The sequence below is a fragment of the Paramormyrops kingsleyae genome, chromosome 9 (assembly GCF_048594095.1).
Source record: "Paramormyrops kingsleyae isolate MSU_618 chromosome 9, PKINGS_0.4, whole genome shotgun sequence".
Classification (NCBI taxonomy): domain Eukaryota; kingdom Metazoa; phylum Chordata; class Actinopteri; order Osteoglossiformes; family Mormyridae; genus Paramormyrops; species Paramormyrops kingsleyae.
This window is the reverse complement of record NC_132805.1, coordinates 21853988-21878879: the sequence shown is the minus strand read 5'-3', so window position 1 is coordinate 21878879 and position 24892 is coordinate 21853988. Positions and strand designations below refer to the sequence as shown.

At 38.9% G+C, this 24892-nt stretch overlaps 2 protein-coding genes across 2 annotated transcripts in view; both read left to right on the top strand.

Moving 5' to 3' along the window:
• psmc4 (proteasome 26S subunit, ATPase 4) overlaps positions 1-3082 on the top strand; it is a 14446-nt gene extending 11364 nt beyond the window's left edge. Inside the window, exons 8-11 of the mRNA XM_023802631.2 lie at positions 504-580; positions 672-840; positions 2197-2252; positions 2426-3082. Of these exons, the coding sequence (XP_023658399.1) occupies positions 504-580; positions 672-840; positions 2197-2252; positions 2426-2539 (416 nt within the window). The 3' untranslated portion in view covers positions 2540-3082. The remainder of the gene's footprint in view (positions 1-503; positions 581-671; positions 841-2196; positions 2253-2425) is intronic.
• Positions 3083-3850: 768 nt separating this feature from the next.
• Positions 3851-24892, top strand: part of LOC111838658 (beta-1,4-galactosyltransferase 3) — a 62817-nt gene continuing 41775 nt past the window's right edge. Inside the window, exon 1 of the mRNA XM_072716540.1 lies at positions 3851-4905. The gene's annotated coding sequence lies outside the window, so the exon portion shown is untranslated. The remainder of the gene's footprint in view (positions 4906-24892) is intronic.

Sequence of the window (24892 nt, the reverse complement as noted above, 5' to 3'; positions counted from 1 at the left end):
TTCTAGCTCTGGCATTCTCAGACTGGAAAACTTACATACAAAAAGTAACATACAAGGTTTATCTCCATCTTAAAGATGAAGGTGTACTTATCTAACCAAAATATAGCATGCTTATTACTGAAATCCTACACCAGGTTAAGTGGATAGTGTACTTAAGTACACCTTCTTAAATTTTTAAGCAGTGCACTGTTTAATATTCTCGTTTAATGACTCGTCATCACTGACAAATACACATTTATTTAGCAGCTGCTTTATTCAAAATGATGTGTATTTAACAGAGTAGGGTCAACCAGCGATGGAAGTTGTGCCTTGCTCAGGTGTTCAACAGTAACATTGCAATGGGACTTGAACCAGCAACATTCCAGTCACAAGAACAAGTTCTAACCCACAGAGCTCTACAGTCCTGGTGTCCCTGCCCACATATCACTTTAGCTATATAAACTATATATCCTTTATAATGATTACTCCACCATGATGTAATCCCATCCAATATGTTCCCCCAGCTGATAGAGAGGTGCAGAGGATCTTGTTGGAGCTGCTGAACCAAATGGATGGCTTTGATCAGAACGTTAACGTGAAGGTGTGGTGTGCTTCCATGTTTCTTTGTTGAGCTGAAAGTGCTTGTAGCTTTCTGACTGGTGTTAGCAATCTGACCCATGTCTACATTGCAGGTGATCATGGCCACTAACCGGGCTGACACCCTCGACCCAGCGCTCCTTCGGCCCGGCCGCCTGGACAGGAAGATTGAGTTTCCCCTGCCGGACCGGCGACAGAAGCGGCTGGTGTTCTCTACCATCACAAGCAAGATGAACCTTTCAGAGGAAGTGGACCTTGAGGATTGTATCCATAATGGAGGCCATACAGTTTTACTGTATATTTACTGTTTCTAGAAAATACCACTAACAAACCCAAAATTTATTCCCCAGAAAAGTCAGAGTGCCTGAAGTAGATAGGGACCATATAGAATATGCAAGGCCATTTTGTAATCTTGTTATGGCAGTAGTATTTAGAGAATTTAATCAAGTTACACAAGACTAGAAGTTGAAACATTTAGCAATTTTTATTATTTAGTAAAATAACTGTTTACTGGTACAATTTAACTTGCACAACTGTTCTAACTAAATGTAGTCTGTCTGGGAACTTTCCCACCACAGGAACTTTTTTCTGGAGCCTGGAATTTCTGTCACGTTCCCACCACAGGAATTGGTAGCTTCTCGGAGGAAGTTCCCGAACCTTTTTATTTTTATCACCTATCTGGAGTAGGTACTTTTCATTTGACCAGAAACTTCTGGGTGGGACTTATAGCGATTTAATCTTTCCTGATTAGTTGACCACAGGCACTGGCACTACCTTGGAAGTTACGCATAAGTGTGGGTAAAAGATATAGTAGTAGTAGAGCAAAAATTTCAGTTTATATCTGCCTCTCAATTACATAACATGCATTTATGAATACATTATTTTTCATTGCGTCTCCATATTTCTGCACTGGAAATTTCAATCAAAAATACATGAGAAAGTTGGTGCATTTAATGTAACCGAAATACCAAAATAATTCTGATTGCTCTACTACTCCTTTTACCAGCACTTCTGTGTTACATGCAAGTTGGAATTGGTGCTTGTGGTCAACTAATCACAATTTTATCTCTGTCCCCACCCCAGTAGTTGCTGGTCGAATGAAAAGTACCTACTCCAGATAGGGACCAAAAAAAGGCTGCTAGACTACTACTGTGGGAAAGGCTACTACTGTCAGCAACTAGAATCATATTCCTGTGGTGGGAATATGAGTTTGATTCCTAAAAAAAAAGTTTCTCTGTTGGGAAAGGGTCTAGTATGTGCTGCAATGGGCTTGATTTTAATTCTAGAAATGACTAATTTCTTCATAACTAACTGAAATGAATACATTGGCCATTTTTCTTTAACAATAGTTTGTTGCCAGCACTGCTGTAGTCATGATAATTGATTACAAGTGTTTTGAACAGTGCTTTCTGTGCTTGTGTAATACCAACAAAGTATCTTACCCAAAGCATTTTGTGGCATCACTCACTGCAACCAGTGTCATTGCAGCAATGAGAAGTATTGACATATTAACAGCAGTTGAAACAGCAGTATATTTATTGCAGTAACCACATAAATTGACTTGTTTAAATTGAACTGAATGTGCAAGTTCCTGTTTTGATGTCTTTAACCAAAATACAGATGTAGCCCGGCCTGACAAAATTTCTGGAGCAGACATCAACTCAATTTGTCAGGAGGTAAGCAAAGGAGTATTTTTCATTTGGGGGGTGAGGCTATGAGTTAGTCATTATTTGTATATAGCATGAAAACAGGCAATTTGTCATTTTCTGGAAGTTGACACTTCACAGTATATGATCCTATATCTTCTGTCTTTGTGATTTCCCACCCATTCTGTGTTCCTGTTTTCCAGGCTGGGATGCTTGCAGTGCGTGAAAACAGATACATTGTTCTGGCAAAGGACTTTGAGAAGGCCTACAAAACTGTTATCAAGAAAGATGAGCAGGAGCACGAATTTTACAAGTAGAGGGGGAAAGGAATGAAAATAAATGTTGCTGTGATGCACTCTCGCTTCCTTCTCTCTCTCTCTCTTTTTTTTAATCTAAGGTGTTGTGATATCTGAATAGACTTCCAGGCATATACATACTAATGCTGTCTGGAGGATTGTATGTTTTTGTAGATTGTGTGTACTCTATAAGAAACTTTCTTGTCTCATAACTGTATGTGCTTCATTACAAGCCTCTGTCTGTAGAAACATTTCCAGTACACAACTATTTTTGGGTGTCTGTAAAACCTTACATTTGGCATTTTAGAATTGTCATAATTGTGGTTGCAATATGGTTCATATAGATTTGGGGAATTATGGGGGAATTGTGGGGAAAAAATGCCAACCAAAGGAACTAATATTTGCTTAGATTCTACTAATGGTATTTACATGTTCATAGTATACTTTTTTACCTTGGAGTTTGTTTGAAAAGGAATTAGTAATTGGATGTTATGGATTACCGCAGCAGTTGATGTATGAAAACATGAAAATACATTAGTGGTAAATGTGGGCAGAATTTGTAAACTGGAGTAATGTCTCTTTTCCTGTGGGGCTGAGTAGATGCCTAATATGGAACTGGTTCCGTGCTTTTCCATGGCTAATTACCTGGTACCATGTCTGAAAGACTAAGCACAGAATGCCATGCTGGAGCCAAAGTCATACTACTGATAGCCAGAAGGGGGAGTAAAATTTTACTACTAAATGTGGACAAAAGCTTTGCCAGTGAGTTTACTGGAGGAGAAAAATAATCGATTTGAAATTTCACAACTGAACATGTATACCTATGCAAGAGACATACATGATATATATACTTATATATACATTAGTGTGTGTGTGTGTGTGTGTGGATCAGAGGATCAGGTTCTGTATTACACATCTTACACATCCTGGAATGTCTTCTTTTACATAAATTTAGCATATTTTTTAGGCATGGACTAGACATGCATTGTATAAAAAGGCAATGCAGATCTGTAAGGCATAACCTGCTGTTAATTACATTGTTTTAGTATAAGTTATATATAATGCTGAAAGAATGCATATATAGCAAGACCTCTAAACAATAATAAACAGTTAATTATATAGTATTTGTGAATATGGCAGTATTTAAATTAGTCTGCTCCACCCTGATTTCGTTAAGGTTAATACATTCAAATTACGTTATACACTGATGTACTGTCATTCATCACATAAAATGTAATTGCGCGAAATTATATTAAACAACGATAATCAGCCTGAAAAAGCATAGGTTCTTTGAAGTGGCCTGCGTACAACATTCTTATACAAAAATTCTTATATGTCGATACTTGTTTCTTTAATCAATAATAATTTATTGTTATTCATGCTTTACGTGTGTACAGTCCTAATACTGTATGACAAACAACAGTAATAATAATCCATAACCATTTATCTTGTACAAGGTCGCTGGGAACCAGGGGGACACCCTGTACGCAATGCCGGTGTTATGCCGAAAAAGGCATCCCTGCCGTAGAATGCATGCCTGTCTCTAAATGACCGATTGGTCGCTGATCTGAAACGAGTTGAGCTACTTTGTCGAGTAAGGTTACCGTAGTGCTAATCAATAGCCCCAAAAAATCCGTAAAATTCTAACCCTAACCCCCAAAAAACCCCTAAAACCCTAACCCCCAAAACACCCCTAAAACCCTAACCCTAACCCCTAATAAACCCCTGACCCCCAAAAAACCCTTAAAAGCTCAACTCGTCGGAACACCGGCATGCATTCTAAGGCAGGGATGCCTTTTTCGGCATAACACCTGCTCAGCGCAGGGTGCACACTGAGGGCTAAAGACGCCATTTAACCTAAACCTAAATGTTTTGGTTTTTAACTGCGGAAGAAAAGCGAAGTACGTGTAAAATAACACGCAGAAACGCTGCCGGAACTCGAGTATCCAACTTGTGAGGTACAAGGTTACAGTGGTAACCACCTTGCCGCTGTGATAATGGTAACAGTATAAAATACTTCCCATTATTTGTGCTTTAGTGTTTTCCGTGCTCGTTCTAAGCTAAGCTGACACATGACGACATAGTAGGTCAACCATACGCTAGCAGGGTGGGAGGAAGAGGAAGAGGGAGGAGAATTTCAGAAATGAGGAAAAAATACTCTGCGACTGCATAATTACTTGGTGGTAATTTTACAGTACATCACTTCCTGTAGCAGCAATGGGCTTTGACTGAACTTTATCGACTGACGAATAAATCCATACGTGAAGGTACTAAATAGAAACTGAAAAGGCGATAGCTACATGACATTGAAAGGTAACTGACCACGGGCACAAGAAGAAACGTAAGACAAGTATTTCATTCACACGATGTTGTGTTTGCTTACCAACGTAAGTGTTTTTCTTGGTATTTTTGGTAAATGCTGAACCAGTTTCCTTCATCTTTAAACGTTCAACTGTTTTTTTTTTTTATTTGTATTCGCACAGTTTTTATTTAAGCATAAGTGACTCATTGTGTGTTGCTACCTCATTTAAATTAAAACGCATATGCCTAATGGTTAGGTTGTTTCATGAAGCTTGGCGTTTTTTTGCTACGTAGATTGTTAGTGTAATAATCGGTAAACTGAATTTAGCTACTACTTAGATCTACTGTCGACAACTAGTGTATTCGCTGTTTAATTATAGCAAGTACAGTTCGGCCTATTTGCGACATGGAATTTTCTTTTGTAATTATATAAATGTTTTTTTTTTTGTTTAAAAGCTTGAGGTATGTTGAAAGAAGCAGTAAAACAATTAGCATCCAAGCAAACTTTAGATTACATTATGGAGCATGCTAGCCTGCTCAGGCTTCCATTCTCTTGGACTTTGGGGCGGGCACGCGAACTTTATTCAATCACTATTTTTTTTACAAGTCCTTATAGCATACTTGCTCTGAAACCATCACCGTGACTTCCCATCGCCCCGTTAAAGTTGAGAAAGTTAGTTTATAAAAGAAATATTAAAAGTTATTTTGAATACATACATTTACGTTCATAGACTTAACAGTACCAAGTTGTTTATGAATGCCTTTTATAGCATTAATTTGCATTTCTTTTTAGTAGATGCTTTTAGCAGTTTTTTAGTATAATTGTGTCATCTTGGTGTTTAGTACTAATGATGTAGTGATCTGTAGTGAAACAATAGTTTCAGGATTTCAGTTGGGTAAAGCGATGTAATACCAATTCAGGAAGAATGTTCTTTAAAATGTGAAAGGGAGGGAATTAATGAGTTTGTGTTAAATACAGGTTTTAGTGACTTCATGTCACTTGACTCCTTTGTATGTGATACCTTTCAAATGTACTTTACTGGATCATCTTTTTTAATCGACAGTTTTTCTGGTGATAAAATACCCTTTAATATTCCTGGTATATAAACCAATTGTGACACACTAGAGACATTTTGGAGAGAATAACTTGAGGGTGAATTTCTGTAGTCTCTCCCCCCTCCCACCCAACTTCTCCCCAATTTTTTTTTTAACAGAGCAGATTCAAAACCTCCTTTTGTTTCATGTGTCATATTTTACCTCTTAATTTATTGTGGTATATATGCCTGGTGCTTAACTCTGTGCAGTGTTGAGATGGTTGTAGAAAAATGCAAATAAACATTCTTGGGATGACAGACAAAATCCATGCCTTAAATTGTGCAACAGGTGCAGCATTCCTACGGCCAAAACATGCAACTTATGCAAACAGTTTACATTCCATTAAAAATGTACTCTTAAGGGCAAAATGCATATTTACCAAGGTATATAATACAACCTTGTTTCCAAAAAATTCAGCAGCGCCCTTAACCCCAAGCTCCCCAGGCTGCCCTTCACAGCCAAGATTGCAAGCAAGATAGGGGAGGTGAAAAGAGAATTTCCCCAATAAAGTCAATTAAGTATTTGATGGTGATAATAATAATATTATTAAAAAGACAACATATCAAATGTTGAAACAGAAATTGTATTAAATTTGAATTTTAATGCCAGCAACACATTTCAAAAAAGTTGAGCCAGGGGCAGCAAAAGACTTTAAAAGACTTTAAAAGTTGTGTTATGCTAGAAAAAAACACTTGGTTGAATATCTCACAACTAATTAGGCTAATTGGCAACAGGTCAGTAAGATGATTGGGTATAAAAAGAGTCTCCCAGGGAGGCTGTGTCTCTGTAGTGAAGATGGGGAGAGATTCACCACTCTGTGAAAGACTGAGTGGGCAAATAGTGCAACAATTCAAGAAGAAGAAGTTTCTCAAAGTAATATTATAAAGAATTTGGGAATTTCATCTTCTGCAGTGCATAATATCATTAAAAGATTGAGAAAATCTGGAGAAATCTCTGTACGCAAGGGACACAGCTGAAAACCAATATTGACTGTCACCCACTGAAAACATTTGCCGCATCATGAAAAAAAAGTTGTCGTAGGAGAACCCTAGCTGTTGAGCAGTTGAAATTAGTACTGGGCGGTATACCGGTTCTTACTGAATACTGTTTTTTATTATTATTATGATATTAATTTTTCTTATACCGCAATACCGGTTTAAATAGCCTACACAACGTTCAGAAAGTGGCGCAGCTGAAAGGAGTGACCTTTTTCACTACTGCACTGCTAAAAATGTACCACGAAAGATCATAAACAAGATATAGCTGATGCTGGAGTTGAAAATAATGAGACACTGGGGTTGTCAAAAATCGATTCTCAGATACTAATCGATAATAAAAATTAGTATCTGATTACTCATTTTCACCATTATTAATACCAACAGTGCGGTTTTTGCCTCATTCGCCATAATTCATACAGCACCACTACAGCACAGGTGCGCGTGCACGCACGCACTCGCACACTACACACTCGCACACTACACACTCGCGCAGCCCCTCCCTTGCTCTCAATAGCCACAGAAGGCATTCGCACTGGTTAACACACACATACCGAGTTGGCCAACCATGGCATATGCTGCAGTTGAAGGCACTTCAACCAGCTATTTTAGTAAAAAAAAAACAAAAAAGAAAACACAAGTGCCGTTTGGAAGTATTTTGCAGACGAGCATGGAAAGGCTAAGGATGTTGATAAGCCTCTATGCAAACAGTGCTACAAAGTTGTGGCAAGTAGCACGTCAAACCTGGCGAAGCATCCTAAGGACCGACATCCTGGTCTTTATGAGAAATTTCGCTAGGTCAGTAAAGCTTGCGTTCCAGCAACACGGAACTATTAAACACTTATCAAAAATGTTAACTTGCCCGGCGCACACCTTGGCATTAGCCGTTTATCTAAAAGCAGTTAACCAACAAACACGTTAGCCATATGTTATCATTATGGTAGCAGATAGTCGCAATGTCTAATAATAAAATTTATATAGTTAATGTGGGAACAATGCAAAAACATAAAACAAAAACGTGTCCTGTATAATCCTGTAAAATGTGGTAAAAGCCCAGTCATACTTTAAAAAAAAATACCGTCGTATACCGTGAAACCGATATAACTTTGAAAAATACCATAATATAAATATTTGGTCATACCGCCTAGCTCTAGTTGAAATCCTCAATTTATCCAGATTTTTTGGAAGTGGGCTTATACTCACCAAGGAAGAAAGGGCTAACCTAATATTCATTTGACATAATTTTTCTTGATGAAGTACAGTGGTACTCGACCCATGAACACTCCTGTTCACAAACAAATCAGGCTATGAACCAGATGTTCTGAAATTTTTTGTACCGGTTCGTGATCCGTGTTTCAGGCTGCGAACACACAAACATCCCCCAAAAGTGTCCCAAAGAATCACCCGAAACATGAAGAAGTGTACATTATGCCCAAGAACGGTTGTGCAATGTATAAATAACTTGTTGTAGATGTATGTCTTTACTATATCTCTTCAGAGGTCGAATATTTGAAAAAAGAAGAAAATAGAGAGAACATTCTGTTATAGCGATACCTTTCAGCGATTGATAAACATGTTTGTGATGGTTTTTAAGTCACATATCTATACATAAAATTACAGTACTTCATTATTAACAAATTATTAAGTAACTCCTATTTAAGTGTTATATTCTCCATTCACTCATAGTGTCGTCTACGTATTGTTTGTTTACAGTACAAAGAAGTTCAGTGCCATACAACGCGTAGCATCACGAAATGTACATAAAACAATTTAGGCATATGAAAATAATATACAGTATAATAAAAAAAATCACATTTTCAAAATTACTGTATTGTTTTTCACCGTTACTCAGTCTTTTAATGTTAATTGTTTAGTTGTTTGGGGGGGATGTTTTGTGGTTCTTTTCCATGTTTTGGCATCTTTCGAGCGACCAGCTCGCCAACAAGCATATGCTCAGTTGTACTGTTTTATTTAATTTAGCATTATTTTTGTATAATTAAGGTTATTTTAATTTAAGTCTATATTCTTGGTTGCAGAAAAACATACAAAAATTTGAAAAAAAAAAATAGTGTTTCTGAGGTTTGAAAGAATTATTTGTATTTACATTTTTTTAAATGGGAAAAATTGATTCAGGTCGCGAACGGGTCCTCGAACTAATTAAGTTCTTGAGCCGAGGTACCACTGTATTTTTTTTTCTTCTGGTTTAGTGATCTTTTCTGAGATTTCTTCTTTTTTTTGCATCCTTTAATGATATGAAACAACTGTTGACAGACATTGGTGTACTAGTCTGGCTGTGCTTTGTTGTGGGCTCTGACTGCAGTTTGTACTTTGCTATTGTAGTGTGTTGTTAGAAGTGTTGTGGTGGCCCATCTCATTCAGCCTGCTGTTAGATCAGCAGGTTACCTCATGGCTGTGTTGCATCTGCTTTGTAGGTCAATGGATTTCAGATCTCATTCAGGTGATATTTTCCCCGGAGAGTAAGACTAAATTATTGAGCATCATAGTTAATAAAAATAATATAAGGACATAATAAATTTACAAAGGAGAGGAGGCCATTTGGCCCATCAAGCTCGTTTGAGGAGAACTTAACTAATCGCTCAGAGTTGTTAAAATCTTATCTAGCTCTGATTTAATGGAACCCAGGGTTTTAGCTTGTGCTACACTAACAGGAAGACTATTCCATACTCGAACTACATGCTGTGTAAAGAAGTGCTTCCTCAAATCCATTTTAAAATGTTCTCTCGCTAATTTCCACTTATGGCCACAAGTTCTAATATTTAAACTAATATCCTCCTGAGACCCAAGGAAAAAAGTGTCCTTCAATTTTAGTTTATTTGTCTTTGGAGGAAATAAGACATCTTACAATTTAGATTTTTTCAAATTTATTTTTATTTTTAATTTCACAGCATGTCCTCTTTATTGTACAACAGGAATAAATATGTTTCCTAACATCAGTGAAAAGATAGATGCAAAAATAAAATGTCCACTACAATGGACATAAATGAATGGGTGGGGTCTTAGGAGGATATTGAAGTAGCTATTTAGCTGAACAGCATCCAGACCTGTTAGAATCTTATATACCTGGATCATGTCCCCCCTTAGTCTCCTTTGCTCGAGGCTAAACAACACTGCACCCTTTCCAAGACAGCAATGTCCATTTTAAGGTATGGTGACCAAACCTACACACAATAGTCTGGGTGGGGTCTTACCAAGGAGTTGTATAATCTTAACATCACCTTCCTTGACTTGTACTCCACACACCTAGAGATGTAACCCAACATCCTCTTGGCCTTTTATTGCTTCCCCACACTGGCGAGTGTAGGACATGGAAGCATGAACATACACACCGAGGTCTTTCCCATAATCAGCTACCTTTATTTCAGTGGAACCCATAAAATACCTATACTTTATATTTCTGCTCCCTGCATGGATTACCTTACATTTATCTACATTAAATTTCTTCTACCAGGTATCAGCCCACTCGCTAATTAAATCAAGATCCCGTTGTAGCCTCTGTGCTGCTAGTTCAGTATCTGCTGTAATTAACTTGAATTAAGTTGAAGTCAAGGTTAATGTTGAATAATCTTCTGCAGCCAGAAATCTCCCTACAATCAAGGTATGCAAAAAACATGTAAGAAAGCAGGCTTGTTCTGTGATTCTGGTTGAGCATAGTAAAGTTTAGCATTCAAAGCCAATATTATGAATTATCGATAATTATATTTACATTAATGCTAATAATTATAATGGAGTTTTCACATAAATTCATTTCAGCTCCAGATTTTACCCCCAAACAGTGTAAAATACAAACACTTTACAGGCCTTAACAGAAGGTTAAACATGATCAGAATTGGAACGTTATACAGTTCCCTCTCCCTGTGACTATGCTTTTTTACAAGTGGTTTTGTAATATATATAAAAGGATATACTTAAACAAAGTTCTGAGCAGAAATGGTAGCGGACTGTTCTCAACTCTGCCACTTCTGTACTCTTGCACATTTATATAGTACCTGGCAAAGCTATAGATGCTGTATTACTTTACATGTATTTGTACAACCCCAAATCAGAAAAAGTTGGGACAGTGTGGAAAATGTGAATAAAAAAATAAAGCAGTTATTTACAAATTTCCCTTAACTTTTATTTCATTGCAGACAGTATGAACACAAGATAATTCATGTTTTTTTTTGTTGTCAACATCATTTGATTTGTAAATAAATATCCATTCTTGCCATTCAGGCTTGCAACACATTCCAAAAAAAGTTGGGGCAGTACAGCATTTACCACTTTGTACAGTTCCCCTGTCTTTTAACAACACTTAAAAGACGTTTAGGCATTGAAGAAATCAAGTGACTAAGTGTTGCAGATGTTAGTTTGTCCCATTCTTCCTGCAAACAACGTTTTAGGTGCGCAACAGTACGGGGTCTTCATTGACGCATTTTTTGTTTCAAAATGCGCCAAACATTCTCTATAGGAGACAAATCAGGGTTGCAGTCAGGCCAGTCAAGCATCCGCACCCTTTTCTTACGCAGCCATGCCTTTGTTATGCGCGCAGTATGTGGTTTGGCATTGTCTTGCTGAAATAAGCATGGGCGTCCCTGGAAAAGACGTCGTCTTGAAGGCAGCATTTGTTCCTCCAAAACTAAGATATACTTCTCAGCATTGATGGTGCCATCGCAGAAGTGCAAGTTACCTTTGCCGAAGGCACTGACACAACCCCATACCATGACAGACCCTGGCTTTTGGACTTGTATCTGGTAACAGTCTGGATGGTCCTTTTCCTCTTTGGTCCGCAGCACACGGCGTCCATTTCTTCCAAAAAAGATGTGAAAAACCGATTAGTATGACCACAATACACGTTTCCACTGCACAATGGACCATCCCAGATGCCGCCGAGCCCAGAGAAGTCGACGGCGCTTCTGGACACTTTATGTAGGGCTTCCTTTTGGCACAGTACAGTTTTAGCTGGCATTTCCTAATGTAACTACGTACTGTAATGCTTGAGAGTGACTTCCTGAGGTAGTCCTGAGCCCACGCAGTTATATCATTTATTGATGAATGACGGTTTTTAATGCAGTGCCGTCTGAGGGCTCGGAGATCACGGCCATTCAGTTTAGGCTTGCGCCCTTGGCCTTTGCGCACGATAATTTCTCCAGATTCCCTGATTCTTTTCACTATGTTATGCACTGTAGAGGGAGGAATGCCCAAAACACTTCCTATCTTTCTTTGAGAAACATTTTTCTTCATCATTTCAAAGATTTTTGCCCGGCCTTGGTGGCAAACTTGCGATCCTCTGCCCATCTTTGCTTCTAAAGGAGCAGGCCTTTCCTCGATGCTGCTTTTGTATCGAATCATGATTGCGATCACCTGTTAACATCACCAGTTTCAAATCACATCATTATTTAGTTATTATACCTCATTACTACCCCTGAATTGCCCCCATCCCAACTTTTTTTGGAATGTGTTGCAAGCCTGAATGGCAAGAATGGATATTTATTTACAAATCAAATGATGTTGACAAAAAAAAAACATGAATTATCTTGTGTTCGTACTGTCTGCAATGAAATAAAAGTTAAGGGAAATTTGTAAATTACTGCTTTATTTTTTAAATCACATTTTCCACACTGTCCCAACTTTTTCTGATTTGGGGTTGTATAATAAATCTGAATGGGTGCATACTAATGTGAGATGAACGTCGTGAAACTGTTAATTACTAATTTTTTTGTTTGTTATGTGTGCCAGTTAGACTAAAAATAGTGCCCTTTCATCAAACTTTGTGGTGGCACAATGTTTAAACAAAAAATCTGGATTTTTTTTATTAGGATGATGCTTACAGATACTAACAATCTTTTATATTCAATTCAATTAATTTGTATATAGTACCTTTCCTAATATGTTTAGCCCAAAGTGATTAACTATGATATAGTAACAGTAAGGGCAAGGACATATATTGTCTGTTTTGTATGCTGCTGTCTTCTGTCAGGCCATGAATCATCACCTTGTCTGTAGGTCATCTACAGACCAGGCTTTTGTTCTGTACTAATCAGTAGCTTTGCTTCTGTTATTGAATATTCACTTAATCCCAAAAGGGTAGAAAATGCCTCAATTTAGCAGTATTTTTAAGATATAAGAAGCATGTCCTACATAGACAGTAACTGAAAAGTACACCAAGATTACAGGCTGATTTGATTTAACTAAAAAGCAAATCATCGCTTAGCCATCTCTTTGGTTCCTTAAAGTTTGCTAGGGTGATCTTGGATATATTGTCATTTGGTGTAATCAAGAAATATATTTTGGTGTCAACAGCCTATGAAGATTTAATACTTTTGTATAATCCTTCTTGGAGGCAGCGTGTCAAGCGAAACTATTAAAGACCCTGACACTGATCCCTGTGGGACTCCATATTTAACTGGCAATACAAACAACTCTGTGCTGTTACTAAATATTTGGACATATTTTCAGTTGGTGGTGAACCACTTAAGCACACTTCTGCAATGACTGACTGACATTACATTTCTGTCAACTTAGCAAGATAGATGGGTCAATAGCAACTCCAGTAAGAAGCATAAGTAATGAGATTAATATAATCTACCATTTGCACTCGCTGTCTATTGCATCTTTCTCTACTTTTTACAGTTTCTGGTTAGATGCTAAGCTGCATTTCGTTGTACCTGTACATTGACAATAAAGTTGAAGCGATTTGATTAGATTACATTAGAGTCTACTGTGAATTTTAATGACAGTTGTAGAAGGCATTATAGGTATATCATGAGAGAGACTTGAATGGATGCATAAGTATATTATGAGAGAGACTTGAATGGATGCATAAAGTATAGATTTTAAGATATTTGTTGTTTTGGGGAAAAAATTAAGCAAATACTGATGTAAGAATGTGACATTTTTACATTATGGATGTGACCAAACCTCCACAGACTATAGAAACCACATGCTTTCGTAGTGAAGCTTTATATGAAACTAGAGCTGCTGCGATTAGTCGACAGGGTGAAGTATTTTTAATGAAATCACATTATGATTTCTAAAATGCTTCATTATTCATTAAATTTTCCCTTAATATCACTACATGATTATTGAAGTAGTTCAAATTATCACAAAAAAAAAGGCGGTTTTGTACTGTGCAAAGTTCGATGGCATACTACATAGGCACTAGCACAAAGCACAAGCTTCTGAAGGGGAAATGCCTTGGAGCTATCATGGACCACCAGAATAAGCAAAACCACCGTAAGTGTTGTCTATTCATGTTTAGTAAATTACCATTAGTATGGAGAGCTTTTAATATCTTTTGTCCATGTAGCTGGTAAATACACTCATTATTAAAGCCATAAAATTTTCTGCCTGCTACTTTAGAATCTTCATTGAGTAAGTGCTTGAGAAAATGTTTAGGCTAAAATCTGGGCTTATTCTGTGTTGATGGTAGGAATGGACGATATGACCTAAAATCATTATTACAGTATTTTTCACTTTTTGGATGGTGACGGTATTGTATGACGGTATTACTTTTTCCAAGTTTTGGGATGATTAGTATGTTTTATATTTATCGGAGTAACAATGCAAAGGTAATAAGTCATTTCAGATGAAAACAGTGCATTTTACTTTTCACTTCAAGTAAAACGAAAGGTTGCCTACTTTGGTCAGCAGTTATCAATTTGAGACAAGTCTGTGCACACATTTACATGTATGTAACAGTTTTATTGCCTTGTAAATGGTCTGTAGGGTTTGCAAACTACCCCAGCATGTTTGATGTAGGTAATTGGATGTTTATAATGGAATAATATAGATTTGCCATAAGACTTCTTGTGTGACTGTGAAAGTCTGAAAGCATGAGTGTCACGCCAGGTGCTAGAGTTGACAGTCCGGAAAACGTACGTTTTTAATTGTTTTACCTGAGTTTATTTGTATGAAATAACTTTATACAGTTCTTAACGTAAACTTTGACAAACATGAAGTCACCAATAAACAAAGGGCCTCATTCACCAATATTTTCTTAAGAATTCTCTTAAATTTGTTCCTTCGAAATTAGTTAAGAACAACCTACGTCGGATTCATGACGTGTTCTTAAGTAGCAGAATTGTTCACACCTTTGTTCTTAATAATGGTGAATCCCACGTCTTCGTAACTGAAAGCGCGTGCCAGTTTGTCCTAATTAACATAGGGAAACGCCCTGCAATTTCCCATAAAAGGGCATGAGACTGTAGGGCCGTGTGCAAGGTTGTGAGCCGCTTGGCACTAAGAGGAAAAAAAAAGTTCAGTAATGCTGAAGTAGAAGTATTAATACAGTAAAATCCCATTATAGTGGACTTGCTTATAACGGAATATCATCTATAACGGACGAGGTCCGCTAGTCCCAGCCGTGCGCCTTTAAGAACATGCAGAAAAAGTATCGGATATAGCGGACTCGCATTTAACGGAATTTTGCTTATAACGGACAAACAATTTAGTCCCCAGCACTGCTTTTAGGTGTAGTTTTGTTCGGCTATAACAGACATGCAGCTCCGCTGACAAGGCGCGTGGGCGTGCCGGTGATATCCAGCGCAGATACGTAGTTGGGATTATTAATAGTCACGAATCTGGTCAGGTAAAGTTGGATTACTACATGTACAATATAATAATCTATCCCACAAGTGTGTCTGCTGGGGTGTGGCATGATTAAATGGTGTCCTGTAGTTGTGTTCTGGGCATACGGCAATTCTGGATATAACGGACTTTGGATATAATGGACTGTTTTGCCAGGTCCCTTGAAGTCCATTATAACTGGATTGTACTGTACAGGAGGTAAATGCAAATAAGCACATGTTATTTAGTAGCGTAACCAGTGGATATAAAGCCCCCAAGAAAGCTGACACATGGAAAGATATCACCTTCTTTGTGAACGCTGTGTGCCAAATAAATCTAAATAACATGCGTCCCCTTCTCAGAGCATGATTGGCAAGCTCTTCAAGAAGTAACAGAAATGCCATTTTGATAGCAAGGCCAATGCGAAGAAACAGACCTATTTATAATCCACATGATTACTACCATTAAAATAATTTTTACACTTTCAAATTATTTTTTATATTTTACTTTTATAAATTATTCAAATACTATCATTTTATGAACTGTAAAATGAACAAAACTGCTATAACCGATTATTTTGAACAAACTATCATTACTCAAATGTGCGTACGAATGATGTTGAGTGTGCGTAGATTCTGTTCTTAGCTAAGAACAAATTCAGATAAGAAAACATTGGTGAATGTCAGAATCTTCGTAAAAAAAGAAGTGCATACATGGGGTTTAAGAACAAATTTGTTCACAAGAACGGTTGGTGAATGAGGCCCAATGTCTATTTATCCAACATTTTATAAAATACTGAGTTTGAAAACTTCAGTTGTAGGATTTCAGAACAGAGCAGCCACTCTGTTAGGAACATTTTTGGTTGTGTGTGTATGTATATATGTATATGTGTATATATGTGTGTGTTTGTGTATGTATGTATATACACTCACCTAAAGGATTATTAGGAACACCATACTAATACGGTGTTTGACCCCCTTTCGCCTTCAGAACTGCCTTAATTCTATGTAGCATTGATTCAACAAGGTGCTGAAAGCATTCTTTAGAAATGTTGGCCCATATTGATAGGATAGCATCTTGCAGTTGATGGAGATTTGTGGGATGCACATCCAGGGTACGAAGCTCCCGTTCCACCACATCCCAAAGATGCTCTATTGGGTTGAGATCTGGTGACTGTGGGGGCCATTTTAGTACAGTGAACTCATTGTCATGTTCAAGAAACCAATTTGAAATGATTCGAGCTTTGTGACAAGGTGCATTATCCTGCTGGAAGTAGCCATCAGAGGATGGGTACATGGTGGTCATAAAAGGATGGACATGGTCAGAAACAATGCTCAGGTAGGCCGTGGCATTTAAACGATGCCCAATTGGCACTAAGGGGCCTAAAGTGTGGCAAGAAAACATCCCCCACACCATTACACCACCACCACCAGCCTGCACAGTGGTAACAAGGCATGATGGATCCATGTTCTCATTCTGTTTACGCCAAATTCTGACTCTACCATTTGAATGTCTCAACAGAAATCGAGACTCAGGCGGACTTCCGGTTGTGCTTTGATGGAGTAGGTTGTGAGTTTGGGAGCTCCCGCCGACTTCGATTAAAATTGTTATTTTTTTGCGCCTTTCGGTCATAATTTTACTCCTGTTTTATTTCACAGTTCGTTGTGTTGAGTAGTTATTACGTGGGACTGCGGATAATGGCAGCAAAAAACATTAAAACTCGCAGTACTATTCAAACACAACTGAGGCCTAGTTTGCAAACCGCGACCACGGCCTCGAATGTCCCGTCGTCACCTGTGAGGTCCCCTTCGAGCCAAGCTAATCCCGATATGGACGCTCTTAAGGTCGAGTTGTTGGCCTCGCTGAGGAAAGATATCGCCGATATATTTAAAAAAGAACTTCAGGATACTCTCGGTGATGCTTTGTCTACTATTCAGTTTGACTTGCAGGCGGTGAAGACGCAGCTGGCGATTGATAAAGCGGCTAATGATGCTACAGTGACCGCTCAGGTCAGGGGGATGGAGCATGCACTTACTGTGTGCTCTGATGACATTTCTGAGATGAAACACACTATAAAGTGCCTCACAGCTAATGTCGCCAAGCTGGAAAATAAATGCGAAGACTTGGAGTCTAGGACGCGGCGGAATAATGTCAGGATAGTGGGAGTGCCGAGGGCCCTGACACCTGCACCACTGCTGCCGTAGCCTCCTTGCTAAAGGAAACATTTGAACTGGTGAAGGAACCGCTTCTGGACCGTTCCCACAGGACCCTCCAACCCAAACCCAAGCCCGGCGACCGTCCACGAGCCATTGTATGCAGGTTTCATTACCATACTGATTGTGTTGACATTTTACGTCGCGCTAGAGAACGCTGACAGATCAAAGTTGGAGACCAGATCATCTCAGTCTTTCCTGACTACACTGCCAAGATAGCACGGGCTCGGGCTGCATTCAATACGGTCAGGCAGCAACTCCGTGGCATTGAAGGTGTTCGGTATGGCCTTTTTCATCCAGCGTGACTTCGCATCACTTATAAGGGTGTTGAGAAGGACTTTGTTTCAGTGGAGGAAGCCAGTGATTATGTCAAGACTTTGCTTTCTGGGTGAGCCTCCATAGCATTTCATTTAGGTGCTGTAATGCTGCTAAGTGTTTACGGTCTATTTCGGCTTAACGCTACCTGTTTATTGTTTTCTCAGGGTGTTGCGCCAATTACTGTACTGTTTGTTTGTTTTTTTTTGCACTGTGAGCTTTTTAATTCAACGTGTTTATTGTTACAGGCGCACTGTTTTGCAGTGTGTGAAAGTCGGTGGGAGGTTTTTTCTCTCTCTTGCTTTGGTTGGTTTTGTTCGACTTCCGGTTAGTTCATTCACTTTGGTGGATCGTTCTTAGCTATTGTGGGAAACACTGCTGTCTCCTTTTTTTTTCTTTTTTTTTTGTAGTTATGTGGAGACTTTGGGTGTATTTGTGTTCAGGGGTAATTTTTTGGGGGGGAGGGTATTCCATTTCAGCTCTTTACAACTACTGGCATTTTGGTTATGTTTTCACTCTTTTTGAATGGTTAACGGCAATATAGATCCCAGCACTGCTAGGTCAGGCAGGCCTCTTAGATTCATTAGTTGGAATATTAAAGGTATGGGTAACCCTGTTAAGAGATCAAAGGTTTTCATGCATTTGAAACGTCTAAATTCTGATATAGCATTTTTACAGGAAACTCATCTTCGCATTAAAGATCATTATAGGTTACACTGCCCTTGGGTACATAAGAACATAAGAACTATACAAACGAGAGGAGGCCATTCGGCCCATCGAGCTCGCTTGGGGAGAACTTAACTAATAGCTCAGAGTTGTTAAAATCTTATCTAGCTCTGATTTAAAGGAACCCAAGGATTCAGCTTGCACTACGTTATCAGGAAGACTATTCCATACTCTGACTACACGCTGTGTAAAGAAGTGCTTCCTTAAATCCAGTTTGAAATGTTCTCCCGCTAATTTCCACCTATGGCCACGAGTTCTTGTATTTGAACTAATGCTGAAGTAACTATTCGGTTGAACAGCATCCAAACCTGTTAGAATCTTATAGACCTGGATCATGTCCCCCCTCAGTCTCCTTTGCTTGAGGCTGAACAGATTTAGCTCAAATAACCTTTCCTCGTATGACATTCCTCTAAGACCAGGAATCATTCTTGTGGCCCTACGCTGCACCTTTTCTAAGGCCGCTATGTCCTTTTTAAGATATGGTGACCAAACCTGTACACAATATTCTAGGTGAGGTCTCACCAAGGAATTGTATAATCTTAGCATTACCTCCCTTGACTTAAACTCCACACACCTGGAGATATACCCCAACATCCTATTGGCCTTTTTTATTGCTTCCCCACACTGGCGAGAATGAGACATGGAAGCATCAACATACACACCAAGGTCTTTCTCATAATCAGCTACCTTTATTTCAGTAGGTCCCATAAAATACCTGTACTTTATATTTCTGCTCCCTACATGGAGTACCTTACATTTGTCTATGTTAAATTTCATCTGCCAGGTGTCAGCCCAGTCACTAATTAAATTAAGATCCCGCTGTAGCTGCTGAGCCGCTAGTTCAGTATCTGCTACACCACCCACCTTGGTGTCATCTGCAAATTTCACCAGTTTACTGTATATATTGGTGTCTATATCATTTATGTAAATTAGGAACAAAAGTGGTCCTAAAATTGAACCCTGCGGTACCCCACTATGAACGCAGGCCCACTGTGACATCGAGCCTCTTATAACTACTCGCTGCTTCCTATCCGTTAACCAGTTATCAATCCAAGTCGCTACAGTTCCTAAAATACCTGTCGCTTTGAGTTTAAGTGAGAGCCTCTTGTGGGGAACAACATCAAAAGCCTTTTGGAAATCTAAATAGATGACATCATAGGCCTTCTTATCATCAACTTCCTGAGTAGCTTCCTCAAAAAACTCCAACAGATTTGTTAAACAGGATCTACCTCTCCTAAATCCATGCTGGCTATCCCTCAAAATGTTATTTGAGTCCAGGTAATCTACCATTTTCTCTTTGATTATAGCCTCCATAACTTTACCAGTTATACAAGTTAGACTGATTGGCCTATAGTTTGACAAATTACTTCTATCCCCTTTTTTGAAAATGGGCGTTATGTTGGCATGCTTCCAATCAGAAGGTACCACACCTTCAGATAAGGATTTTTGAAACAGTAATGTTAAGGGTCGGCAAATAATATCCCTCATCTCTTTTAACACTATAGGTAAGATGCCATCAGGGCCCTGTGATTTATTTATTTTGAGCTTAGCTAGGCTTTGCAAAACATCAGCTTCAGTTATATATATATTAGTTATAGACGATGTTGGATTAGTAATAAGAACTGGTAAGTTACTAGTGTCCTCGACAGTGAATACCCGTGCAAAACTATCATTGAACTCATTTACTATGTCAATGTCGTTTTCAATTATAAGACCCTTACTATCCTGCAGATTAGTAATTTCAGCTTTTAGAGCTCTTTTAGAGTTAAAATACTGGAAGAAACTTTTAACGTCATCCTTAGCCTCCAATGCGATCTTCCTTTCGACATTCCTTTTAGCTCGTCTAATGTCATTTTTTAATTCAGCCTGTAGATTTAGATACTCTTGCTTTATTATGTCATCATCAGTTATTTTCCATCTCTGGAACAAAGCCCTTTTCCTCCTTACTTTATACTTTATGTCCCTATTAAACCACCTAGGTTGCAATTTCCTAGATTTATTCTTGCTAGAAACAGGTATGAAGTCCTCTTGTACTTGCAATAATGTGCTTTTAAAAAATTCCCATGCCTCTTCAACAGTTTTGTTATTTAACTCCATCCAGTTCACGGTTTCTAGTTTTAATCTCATACAATTGAAGTTAGCCTTCCTAACATTATATATTTTTGATTTGGACTTTGCTCTTCGGGCACTAAACTTAACCTCAAATTTAACCATGTTATGATCGCTACTGTCAAGTGGTTCTAAAACATCTAATTTACCAATCCTGTCCTGGTTATTAGACAAAACAAGATCAAGAATGGCATCTCCCCTGGTAGGGGTGTTAACAAACTGAGTAAAAAAACAATCCTGTACTAATTCCACCATCTCAAGTTCATTTTCAGAAGAGCCAGCAACAATGTCCCACTGCATCCCCGGTAGATTAAAATCACCCATAACTACCACATCATTTTTATTGCTCATAATCCTAATATCACTGTATAACAATCTGCTTTCCTCAGCAGCTACATTGGGTGCTCTGTAACAAACACCGACAATTAGGCTATTTGAGTTTGTAGCATCTAATTTTACCCATATAGCTTCCGTACTTTTACTTATATCAGTAAGCTCCCTTGCCTGCAAGATTTCCTTTACATATACTGCAACACCACCTCCCTTCTTACCTATACGGTCTTTACGGAACAATGTGTAACCATCCATATTATATTCTTGTCCATCCTTATCACTCAACCACGTTTCAGTTATTGCTATAATATCATAAGAGTCCGATGAGATAAGAGCCTCTAAATCATGAATTTTATTCCTAATACTCCTGGCGTTTAAATACAGACAGCAAAGGGTAGGCTTATTACAGTGCCTACTTATAATATGATTTTTTTGGGCTTTCCGTTTCCCCCCAGTTACATACTTAACTAACCTCCCTGCCCCCCCAGTCCCTAGTTTAAACATTCCTCAACTACTCTATAAATACGCCTTCCCAGTACACTGGTTCCCCTCCGGTTCAGATGCAACCCATCCGGCTTGAAGAGGTCCCACCTGTTCCAGAAGGTCCTCCAGTGTCCCATAAACCTAAACCCCTCTTTCCTACACCATCCTTTTAGCCACGCATTTAATCTCCTTATCTCAGCTAACTTAGCCTCACTTGCGCGTGGCACGGGGAGTATTTCGGAAAATACCACCATGGACGTTCTGCTTCTAAGCTTATTGGCGACTTCTATAAATTTATCCTGCAGAACAGCCCTTCTACCCTTGCCTATGTCGTTGGTGCCAACATGCACCACGACAACTGGATCCACCCCAGCTGGGGCCAAAAGCTTGTCCACACGATCTGGAAGGTCTCCTACCTGGGCACCAGGCAGGCAAGACACCGTACGGGACCCTCTATCACGCGTGCACACATAACTGTCTACTCCCCTAATAATTGAATCCCCCACTACCACAACCTCCCTCTTTCTGGGGGGAGGGGGCTCCTCAGTGCCCAAGGGCCCACCTGCTTCCCCAGTCCCTTCCGGCTCTAAAGCTGGAAGCACCTGAAACCTGTTAGACACAGACACCTCAGGTGATGCCGCCTCTGTAACGTGTGTACGCCTTTTCCTGCGTCTACGACCTACGGTCACCCAGCTCTCTCGACCTCTCTGCTCTTCATTCTCCCTCCCCCCCGTTAGTGGCGTACACACCGTCTCCCTAAACGGCGTATCAACTAGCTCATCTAACTCACTGTTGCATTGGATGCGAGCCAGTTGCTCCTCAAGGTCGCGAACCTTGACCATGAGTGAGTCCACTAGCTTACATCGCTCGCAGATGAAGTCCGACTGGACACTAACGTCCAGAAGGGCAAACATCTTGCAAACGCAACACTGAGCCGGCCCCATAATTAACTAACTCACTATGACCCCGTACTCCCAGCCCAGTAAATTTATATAGTCAGGTCAGGTCTTTCACTCAAATTTTAATTCGAAAGCTAGAGGAGTTGCCATTCTCATTAATAAGAAAGTTCAATTCTCATTGACCAAGGTTATTGCGGATAGGAATGGTAGATACATCATTGTTGCGGGTACCCTAATGCAACAAAAGGTTTTGTTGGTAAACGTATATGCCCCGAATTTTGATGATGCTGAATTCGCTAATAGATTGCTCAGTAGCATCCCCTTTTTGAATACTCATTTGCTGATCTTCGGTGGGGATTTGAATTGTGTTTTAGATCCAATCTTGGATCGATCTAATCCTCGTTCTCTATCTGAATCATCCATGTCTAAAATATTTTCAGATTTTGTGAAACAGAACGATCTTATTGATCCATGGAGATTTCTCAACCCTTCACTTAAAAAATTTTCCTTTTTCTCCCAGGTGCACCATTCTTATTCCAGGATTGATTATTTTTTTATTGACAGAACTCTTAATTCGTGTGTTAAATTTTCTGACTATTCCGGTATTGTAATATCTGATCATTCACCTCTACTATTGGATATTCAGCTCTCTACCTATAAACGTAGCTCACCATTTTGGAGATTTAACTCTCTCCTTCTGGCGGATAAAGAATTTTGTGAATTCATTTCAAGTTCTATTGAGGAGTTCTTGTTCTTTAATCAAAATGATTCAGTTTCATATTCATTGCTATGGGAGACACTTAAGTGCTTCCTGAGGGGTCAAATTATTTCGTATTCTGTTCTTGCCAATAAGAAGACTAATGCTAGGCTTAAAGAACTTACAGCTGCGATTAGTAACCTTGATCAAAGTTATACACTGAACCCTTCTCCAGAATTACTGAAGCAGCGTCTTGATTTGCAAGCAGAATTCAATCTTTTGTCAACTAAAGAGGCAGAGCGCTTGTTATTGCGTAGTCGTGGCTCATATTATGAATGTGGGGACAAGGCAAGTCGCTTGTTGGCACATCAGCTACGACGTCAAGCCACTTCACGCTTAATACCTAGTATTAAAAACACTTCTGGCTCTATTACTACAGATCCCTTGGAAATTAATTCTACTTTTAAAACATTTTACTCTTTGCTATACAAGTCTGAATTTCCTACGGACAAAGCGAACATGTACCAATTACTTCATGATCTTTTGAACCCGGTTATCGATAATAATGTTGCTGTGCAATTGGATTCCCCACTTTCCGTTGAAGAAGTATTAAAAGCTATCTCGCCATGCAGTCTAATAGAGCCCCAGGCCCTGATGGGTTTCCAATTGAATTTTATAAAGCATTTATTGGTAAATTGACACCATTGCTTTTATCTGTGTTTAATGAATCCTTGGAAAGGGGTTCATTACCACCAACTTTCACACAAGCCACTATAGCACTCCTTCTCAAAAATGACAAAGATCCAACCTCCTGTGGTTCCTACAGACCATTGTCTCTGCTTAATGCTGATGCAAAGGTGTTGTCTAAGGTAATTGCATCTCGCCTAGAGGATGTGCTTCCTTATATTATATCAGAAGAGCAAAATGGTTTTATAAAGGGACGTCAATTGTTTTTTAATACCCGTACACTCTTTGATATTATTTACTCAAAACACCCATCTGATCTCCCTGAACTTGTGATTTCTTTAGATGCTGAAAAGGCTTTTGATAGGGTGGAGTGGGAGTATTTGTTTGCAGTTTTAAAGAAATTTGGATTTGGTGAGAAACTTATTTCTTGGATTCGGCTCCTGCATTCGTCCCCTAAAGCCAGTGTTCATACTAATGATGTTTATTCTGATTATTTTGCTCTGGGTCGTGGTTGTCGTCAAGGTTGCCCTTTGTCACCTTTACTCTTTGCTATTGTTATCGAGCCTCTGTCTATCACATTGAGATCTTCTTCTGTATTCAAGGGAATCATCCGTAATGGAATTGAACATAAAGTATCATTGTATGCGGATGATTTGTTGTTATATATAGCTGATCCTATGCACTCTATCCCTGCTGTTTTAGGTATTCTGGAGAATTTCAGCTCGTTTTCAGGTTACAAATTAAACTTGGGGAAAAGTGAGTGTTTTCCCATTATTACGGCAGCATGTCATCTTCAACAGTCCGATCTACCCTTTCACCTCAGCCCATCAGGGTTTAAATACCTGGGGATTAACGTGACTCGTTCTATATCTGGCCTTAAATCAGCTAATTTTACTCCTCTTATATCAAGGATTTCTTCCGATATTCAAAGATGGGGTAATCTTCCCCTCTCATTA